Genomic DNA, 9,595 nt, shown 5'->3' with positions numbered 1-9,595 from the left:
AACCAAATAATCATAAACCAAATAATCATAAACCAAATAATCATAAACCAGATAATCATCCCTTTGGGAAGGGATGATTAAAGCCATTCTTAGGATAGCTGTGGCTTCAAACATTCCCCCTGCTCCACGTGCACTGGATAACTCTGGATTTCACCAAGCCCTGCCCTGATCCACCACCTTATCCCCCTGGAAATGCCATCCTGAGCTCACTTACTTCTGGGTTCCCGAGGTCCATCCACTGTTATCTTGATGGCTCTGTGGTATGTGGCTACCTGGGGGGGGTTGGTGAACACCGTGATTGTCAAGGTGAAGCTTTTCCCTGCAACAGGAAAAAGAAACAAAAATAAACAACAACAAAAAAAGAGATGTTCCTGAGAAAAGAGAAACTCATTTCTGGCAACACTCACTCAAACACCCTGAATGGCACCGAAACATTTCAGCTGAACATAAAGCTGTGCCCAGAGAGTGGGGTGTATAATCCTGGTGCTGGATTCGTTCCCCTCCGTGGCAGCTGCTCAAAGCTTTCAGAGGAAAGGAATTAATTTGTATTTAAATGATCTACGCTCTGTTTGTATATATAAAAAAAGGAGGTTACCCCTAACAGTTGGAGTTTATCTGATATGCATGACTGCTGGGATGTTATCTGTGCTTTCTGAAGGGTGGTAGTTCAGGGAGGCTCAGAAATCGTGGCTGACTCTTCCAGAACTGCCACGGGAATCTGGAGCAGCAGCACTTGTGAAAATTAAAGAGAACTGGGTGCTCAGATCGTAAAATCCCAACGCTTTGTGGTCGAGGCCACCAGGAGATCAACTCCATATTGTGACCCAGAACCCTTTAAAAATCATCTGCTGCTGCCACGCCAAGAAGCAGGGGAATGGAAAAAAATAATAATAAAAAAATCCCTGCAGCTCGTCCGCAGAGAATTAAAACAATTTGTGAGGACACAGCAGAGCACAATGCTTAGTTTCTCTATCATTCAGCAAGAAAACCATGAAGGCCTCTTCCAAACTGTTACATGCATGGCATAGCTCTGAGTTGGGGAAAGTGCTGCTGCCCCTGGATTTACTTCTGGCTTTTTTTTAAATATCAAAAGCAACGTCCAAAGCGTCTTTGATCAGCCCTGATCTGTGCATTCGTGACAGCCTTGGCATGGGCAGCAGTGCAAACACTGCCTGTCAGCAGGCTCAGCACAGTTCTCTCAGCATCACAGAGGACTCAGAGGCTGCCAGAAATCATTGGTATCAGCGGGAGACATCAGGGGACATCACCCCAAGTTGGACAACCATGAACTGCTGTAAGAAAACTGAGGTTGCACATGGAGATCTGCCTCCTTCATTTTACCACTTGGCTCCAGCCCTCCTGAGTGCTGAGTTAGTTCCTTTCCAAACCTTCCTATTTTTATTTATTTATTTATTTATTTAGTTAGTTAGTTAGTTAGTTTTGCTCCATTTAGCTCCATAAATAAGGATAAATTTAAATATTATCCCCCCTCCCCATGTGCATTCCCTTGCAATTCAATCCTTCCCCTGATGCAGCTCCTGCCCTGGTGCTGATGGGCTGCAAGGGCAGCACTCACACACAGGGCTGCTGGGAACTGTCCTCAGCACATCCCTGGGAATTTGGGATGCATTCCCCACAGCCCAGGGGTGAGGAGCCGTGGGGAGGTGAAGTGTCTTGGCTGGGATCTCGCAGGAAGCCCGTGGCCAGTGATGGGAATCCCTAAATCCCACTGGAATCCTGAATCACAGCCCCAGAAGCTGGAACACAAATCCCAGTGTCTTCCCACCTCCATATCCTTGCTAGAAAGCAGTTCTGGGGATGGAAATCATCGCTGCAGAAGCCAAAATGATTCCAGATCCCTGAATCCCACCCACTCTTGGGTCCTACATCCCCCCTGAGCGAGGATGGCTCTTGACATTCTTTAAATACCAATTACAGCTTTACAGCTTGATTAATCTCACCCTGTCAGCACAGCAGATCTCTCTATGAGGCATCAGCAACGAGGTTTGATAAACTTCCCCCCAGAAAACTTTACCACCCATCCCATTAGACTTAACAAATGTCAGAGTCCTTCTTTCCAAAATCTAATTTCTCTCTATCCTTATATACAACACTCAGATCACTAAGACTGAAAGAACCTTGAAAATACACTTTATTCTCTTTACTAATCTGCAGCAATTCCATCTTGCTTCCAGTTTGGTTGTTTGGTTTTTGTTTTTTTTTTTTTTCTGACAACTCTGCTAGAACAGGTAGCGAATTTATTTCTTTAGGAGGCTCTCGAGATGTTTCTATATACGAAATAAATGCAGGAAAAAACCCAAACAACAACAGTGAAATGTGGTAAAACATGGCCACACTACTAGTCTCCAGAATAAAGAAGAGGGAGGTGAAGTAACTTCCAAGATTTTCTGCAGAACAGACAACCCCTGAGCCCGTGTGAGGCTGTGACACGGGCTGGCAAGAGCAGGAAGACACTTAACTTACTTCTTGTTGACAGAAGACTATTCATTAACCACATACTGGTTAACCACAGGCCTATATAACCATAAACCTCCGTGTCACTCACTGCTCTTACCAATAATTCTGGCTGGGTGGTTTTTTTTTTTTCCTCTGGTTGTTCTGTTTCATCCACATTCGCCTTTATTAAGTGGTTTTATCACTTCTGCATTATTCAGCATTTATGGGTCTGGTTGACAAAGGCACATTTAGATTGGAGGTATTGTCAGGGAAATGGGTGTTTTATGGCTGTACCTGTTTTGGGATGACAGCAGCACCATAAAACTCTCCTCCTTGCTTTTATGTGTTACGATACAACCATAAAACAGATTTTATTTTCAAATACGCTTGCATAATCCACTTACACATGTGTTTGCACCTACAAAACTGAGCCAGACAGCCCAAGTGAGGGACTGACCTCTCTGGTGGCTGTAAAGAGGCACCAAACACCCCAAAAAAGTCATTCTGAAACTCTGGCCTTGTTTGGATGCCCCCGACAGCCACGATGAGGATTTTGGTGATGTCCCGGCAGTCGCAGCCAACCAGCACGAGCCAACAGATTCCCTGGGTTAAACATTCCCATAAATCCGTGGAAAACCACTCACAAATGAGCTCAGGTGTGTGATCCATGCCCCAGGAAGCTGTGGTTGTTGCTGTGCCATCCTGGGAGTCTTTGGAAGGGCGAAAGGGCTGATGGGTGACATCGAGCTGTGCCTTGCTGGGGGGGAAAGAGTCACTTCAGCCACTGTTCCCCTCTCTGTGCCATCCTAATACTGGGCACTTGGCACCTCAAGAGCACAAGGATTAAGTTGTCCAGAGGTTGGGAGCCGGGCTCTGCCTCTGGAAACCCTTCCCACAGACATCGAGGCCTCGTAGGTGTGAGGGCAGAGCACAGGACTCACTTCTTCCACCTGCTCTTCCCTCCCAGCCAGAGCAGGAAAAAACTGCTTGGTGAGGTTTGTTTTTTGCAAGAGCTTTAAGGTCAGAACCCTTCCCCAGAAAAAGTAATGGAAATGGAAACAGGAGCATTCCTGGCCGGGATACAACAGTGACTTTGGAAATGTTGTCTGGACGCTGTTGGTGGGTTTGTCAGAAGAGCCCTCAAGAATCATTGCTGATTTGACAGCTGGAGTCACAGAATTCCAGAATCACTGAGCTTGGAAAAGACCTCCCAGAGCTTTGAATCCAAGCTGTGCCAAATCCCCACCTTGTCCTCCAGGGGGACAAGGTGGGCATCAGGCACAGAGGAAACTCCACGGCCTGGGAGGGCTTTTCCAACTCAAATAATTCTGGGATTCTCTGAAATCATCTGCCAGAACCTGCTCAGCAATACTGTTCCTGGACCACCAGGAGGTGAAGATCAACCTGATGTGGGAAAAGAGCAGCCTGGGCCGGTGGAAGGTGTCCCTGCCCGTGGCAGGGGGTGGGACTGGATGATCTTTAAGGTCCTTTCCAATCCAAACTATTCCATGATTCCACAAGCAACCTCTAAGAAGGAAGCATCTGAAGGTGCCTGAAATATGGGAACTTGGAGCGTGCATCCCACCCGCATCCCACCTGCAACCCAGAGGCTGGAAGCAGAAGGAGCAGGGAGTTCCCACCTGCCACGATTCCAGTGGTCCTCCAGAGCAGCTCAGAAGGGCTGCTGATCAACCTGATGTGGGAAATGAGCAGATCAACCTGATCTGGGAGGTGAAGATCAACCTGATGTGGGAAATGAGCAGATCAACCTGATCTGGGAGGTGAAGATCAACCTGATGTGGGAAATGAGCAGATCAACCTGATCTGGGAGGTGAAGATCAACCTGATGTGGGAAATGAGCAACCTGGGCCAGTGGAAGGTGTCCCTGCCCGTGGCAGGGGGTGGCACTGGATGATCTTGAAGGTCCTTTCTAATCCAAACCATTCCATGATTCCACAAGCAGCCTCCAAGAAGGAAGCATCTGAAGGTGCCTGAAATACAGGAATTTGGAGCCTGCATCCCACCTGCATTCCAGAGGCTGGAAGCAGAAGGAGCAGGGAGTTCCCACCTGCCACGATTCCAGTGGTCCTCCAGAGCAGCTCAGAAGGGCTGCTGATCAACCTGATGTGGGAAATGAGCAGATCAACCTGATCTGGGAGGTGAAGATCAACCTGATGTGGGAAATGAGCAACCTGGGCCAGTGGAAGGTGTCCCTGCCCGTGGCAGGGGGTGGGACTGGATGGTCTTGAAGGTCCTTTCTAATCCAAATCATTCCATGATTCCACAATCAACCTCCAAGAAGGAAGCATCTGATGGTGCTGTGCCTGAAATATGGGAACTTGGAGCCTGCATCCCACCTGCATCCCACCTTCATCCCAGAGGCTGGAAGCAGAAGGAGCAGGGAGTTCCCACCTGCCACGATTCCAGTGGTCCTCCAGAGCAGCTCGGAAGGGCTGCTGATCAACCTGATCTGGGAAATGAGAAGATCAACCTGATCTGGGAGGTGAAGATCAACCTGATGTAGGAAATGAGCAAGCTGGGCTGGTGGAAGGTGTCCCTGCCTGTGGCAGGGGGTGGCACTGGATGATCTTGAAGGTCCTTTCTAATCCAAACCATTCCATGATTCCACGATCAGCCTCCAAAAATGAAGCATCTGAAGATGCTGTGCCTGAAATACAGGAACCTGGAGCCTGAATCCCACCTGCATCCCACCTGCATCCCAGAGGCTGGAAGCAGGAGCAGAGAGTTCCCACCTGCCACAATTCCAGTGGTCCTCCAGAGCAGCTCTAGAGGGAGCAATAGGCTCGTGAGCTGAGGCCCCTGGGAATGTTTGAGAGGAACCAAGGGGGAAAAAAAATGACTCCCCGAGTGACAGCAGGGTCACATGAAGCTGCTGTGCGTGGCTTTAGTCATCCCTGAGCAGTGTCATGATCAGCTGGGGCAGGAGGAGGGGGAAGGAACACTTAAAATATGAGTGGCAGCACAGGCAGATGCAGAAGGGAGTGAGAACAGACACAGCACAGGGGAAGAGAGGCCACAACTTGAACCTGTCGTTTCATTTTAACCCACTTTTTGTCTCAGAGCCACTGATTGATTCCACTGGTGAAGGTTCATCCCGACAGAGGAGAGAAAAAATGGAGTTAAAGCTTCAGGAGCTTGGCCATGGAGGAAGGAAAGGGAATTCAGGCCAAGGGATGAGGTTGATGCAATCACTGCCTTTTTTGCTTTTGGGATTTGTTCTGCTGATGGCAGACGTGCCATGTGATTTGTTCAGTGGTTTTTTGCTTTTGCTGCTTTTTTTTTTTTTTTTAAATGAAAAAGAATTGTTGCGGTGAATTATTAGATAAAAGGAAGAGGAAAGAAAAGGAAAGGAGCCAAGAAGTGGCTGTGCTGACAAGGACAAAAGGTAGAGGTGGAAAACTACGAAATGCATTGCACAAATGCAACACAAATGACATTACAGCCATTACTGTTACATTAGGGAGAGAATTCCAGGTTCGAGCAAGAAAGATTAGGGTTTCTTTTTTTCATCCAGCTCCTACTTTTTAGTGCTCGTGTACTCGTCTTAAACCAGGCCAAATGATCAGTTTGATCCATCTTTGCAGCTTCTCACAACATCTCCCTGGGGCATCTGCCAGAGAAAGGATATCCCCTGCATTTTAACAACGTCTGGCTGCATCCCTGGGCAGGATGCAACACACACCCACTTCCACCTCCATTCCCAAACTTCAGCTGCTAAAAATTAGGGCCAGCTCTTGCTGTTCTTATCTCTGAAGCCCCTGAGCGCCCCAAATCTCATCAATAGGATGAGAAAGGCCGAAATAATCCGACCCTTCATTAGTTAACTGTGGCTCATCAGATTTTTGCAGGTGTTCAAGCTGCAAAAAGCCTGAATGACTCCAAATTCTGTGCTCAGATGGGGCCTTTTTTTTTTTTTCTCCTGTCCCCTGTTGGCGGTTTTGAACAGTCAGAATAAAACTTTTGCCTGTTGTGTTTGGTCCATCAGAAGAAAAACAAACCTGCAGCTGGAGAAAGCAGCATCAGAAAAAACAACATGATTTGTTTACCATCAGCACCACAGACACCACTGAATTTAAATATGAAATAAACCTGTTATTCACCTCATCTGCCACCACACTGGAAATGGTTTGTAAATTCTGAACCCCACAGGCCAACGGTCCAAACAGAGAAATGGGAATATGGGGAGATGGAGAAAATTGGGGTGTTTGCCCAGAGAAATGCAAGGGAGGCTTTGGAGTCCCTTCCAGTACTTAAAAGGACTCCAGAAGAGCTGGAGAGGGACTTTGGAAAAGGAATGGAGGGACAGGACAATGGCTTCAAAATGAAAGAGAGCAGGTTTAGGTTGGATATTAGGAAGGAATTCCTGGCTGGGAGGGTGGGGAGGCCCTGGCACAGGTTGGGCAGAGAAGCTGTGGCTGCCCCTGGATCCCTGGAAGTGTCCAAGGCCAGGTTGGATAAACTTGGAGCACCCTGGGCTGGTGGAAGGTGTCCCTGCCCATGGCAGGGGGTGGCACTGGATAATTTTAAGCTCCCTTCCAAGCCAAACCTTTCTGTGATTCCAAGAGCTGCCCGTGGGAATCAGCTGCAGGGGCTGTGGAGCTGTTTGTGTGTTTTTAGGGATGTTTTGCAGGTGTCAAGTGGGAGATTTGGGAAGTACACCCCCTTTGCTGCTGCCAAGGCAGCCTGGCTGGGCACAAAGGTGCACTGGTGAACATTTCTGTCGAGTGTCTCACTCCAGGAAGTTCCTATATCTGTGTTTACACAGCATCTACTTACCCAGAATGAAATCTCCCCCGTGCTGAATCAATGGGGGTTTTGTTCTGGGTTTATATGGGGCCAAAAGTGGCCCTGCTGCAAACTTGGACCCAGCTATGAAATACTGATTTATTTTTTTTTTTGCAATAAGAGCAGAAAACCAGTTTGATTTTGCAGGACCATGGCTGGTGCTGGCTTTGCCCCTTCCCTTTCCTTCCCAGCTCCCTGCAGCACCACTCGGTGCTTATCCAAGACATGCACTTCACACTCTTTTCCTCCCTGTGCATCCTCCAAGCTTTTTTTTTTTCCTCTGGCTAACAACTCAGAAGCTGTGGTGGAGAGCAGCAGAGCTGCCTGCCTGCCCTGCTGTGGGATTCCCAGAGCTAGAAGTCCAGAAGAAGGCTGTGCCTTGGGGTGGAATTATCTCAAAGCATTATTTTGGTGAAGCCAAAAGCATGGTACCCAGCCAAAATATCCCAATTATTTTGGTACATTTAACCTGAGGCGACACAGGGACTATATTAAGCAGCCAAAATCACAGCACTGAAATCAAGCAGCATTAATAGAGCCACTGCCAACCTAAGCAGGCACTAAAATTGGGGTTTGCCTCTATCTGGGTGGGAGGGACAGTCCCTGATGGTCATTTCCCCTGACAACCTGCTTATTTGGGAAGTCCGAGGCATAACCCTGAGCCTGGAAGCTGCAGACACGAAACATTTGCAGCAGCAGACACAGGAGCTGGTTTTACACTCGGTGTCACTCACAGCTGTTAAAATAAAGCTGACTCAGGCCCCGAGCAGCTGCTCCAGCAGCCACGTGCTGGTGAGGCACAGCCAGACCTCTGCAGGGCCCTTGTTATCAGGTGCACCAGGGATGCTAAAAACCTGTCCCTGGCACCACGTGCTTCCCTTTGTACTGGAGAATTCCCAGGTGTGGCTGCCCTGGAGTTGCCAGGGGCCGGGACCTGGCATCTCAGCTCTGTGGAAAGACTCCAGGAAATGCCTGGGAGGAGTCTCAGGTAGATCCTGGAAGATGCAGGTTTCACAAAAGGAGGAAAATCATCACAGGCAGCTTCCTGCAGGAGTCTGGAGCTGCTGTCCAGGATATCGAGTGTCAAAATCGAGGGATGGAAAAACTCAGGGAGATCCTCAGAGGAGTCTCAAGTGGATCCAGGAATATAGACCTGCTACCAAAAGAGCAAAAACATCTTGGGAAACTTCCCTGGAGTAGTCTGGGAGCGCTCCCTGGGATCTCAGCTCCCACGAGGGGATGTGAGGGAAGGTCCTAACGTCACTTTTCCCCACTTTTGCTGCAGTGCTACCAACATTCAAATCCCTTCCCTCAGGAAAAGAGGAGAACATCTTCCCGATGGGATAAACAAAAAATGCCATTACCCAGCATCCCCAAAACGTGCCACTGCCAATTTAAACCCCACGTTTTTGCTCGAATGCTGCTTTTTATCCATTACTGCAGCAACCAACACCTTCAGCGTTTCACCCGAAGCCCTCGGAGCGGTGACAGCCCCTTGCAGGACAGGGATTGCTCACAGTGTCAAGCATTGCAAGGGTGGCACTCAGCTCACTCAAACAGCCACAGTTGCTCTCCCTGTGGTTTTTTTTGGGAGGGCCAGATGTTTACATTTTCATCTGACAAGGGTCTGTGTGCAGCCGGTTTCAGTTCTGCGCCGAGGAGAGGTTTCACTTCCCCGTTCGTGTCAGGACGATCCCGACCTCGCAGGGGCCTCTGTGCTAATCCCTGACAGCCTGACAAAGTGTGTCAAAGTGCAGTTGCACTGCTGCAGGGCACCTGATGGCCCTCCTCTCCTCGAGAAACTCGGATTTGGAAGGCATTCCTTGGAAATGTTCACGTCTATAACGCATCGGCCTCAACCGGGTTCCTCCTCGTTCCCTCCCTCAGGTTACGGCTTCTGCTACCCCGTGGAGTTTTTCCTGTGGATGTGCTTCAGCAAAGATGTCCCAAAAGCACAGTTTATTCTGGCTAGAGATAAAAAAATGTGGCAGTTGAAGAGAAGGAGACACAGAGCGTGGGCAGTAAACGGTGTGACCGTTCAGCAGGAAGGAGCTGCAGCAGAGGACAGGGAGGAGAATTACCCTGAGAACCTGGGAGAGGACATAAATTTGACTAACTGAGGAGAAGAGACAACGGCTGAAGAGATTTGGGACCCTGGTGACTAGAAGGAGGTCTCTGAAGACAGGATGTCCTACAATAGAATCACAGAATCATGGAATGTGTTGGGAAGGAAGGGACCTTAAAAAAGAGCTCATCCCAACTCCCTGCCATGGGCAGGGACACCTTCCACTATTCCAGGTTGCTCCAAGCCCTGTCCGACCTGGACTTGGAC

At 48.8% G+C, this 9,595-nt stretch overlaps 1 protein-coding gene across 2 annotated transcripts in view; it reads right to left on the bottom strand.

The window, feature by feature from the left end:
* RUNX1 (runt related transcription factor 1) overlaps positions 1–9,595 on the bottom strand; it is a 187,970-nt gene that overhangs the window by 63,379 nt on the left and 114,996 nt on the right. For both annotated transcript variants that reach the window (XM_017833123.1, XM_017833124.1), the window contains one exon: positions 215–319. In XM_017833123.1, coding sequence (XP_017688612.1) covers positions 215–319 — 105 coding nt within the window. The remainder of the gene's footprint in view (positions 1–214; positions 320–9,595) is intronic.

The sequence above is a fragment of the Lepidothrix coronata genome, unplaced genomic scaffold, assembly GCF_001604755.1.
Source record: "Lepidothrix coronata isolate B3197 unplaced genomic scaffold, Lepidothrix_coronata-1.0 Scaffold211, whole genome shotgun sequence".
NCBI lineage: Eukaryota > Metazoa > Chordata > Aves > Passeriformes > Pipridae > Lepidothrix > Lepidothrix coronata.
The sequence above is the reverse complement of the archived record's forward strand: the minus strand, read 5'-3'. Positions and strand labels throughout refer to the sequence as shown.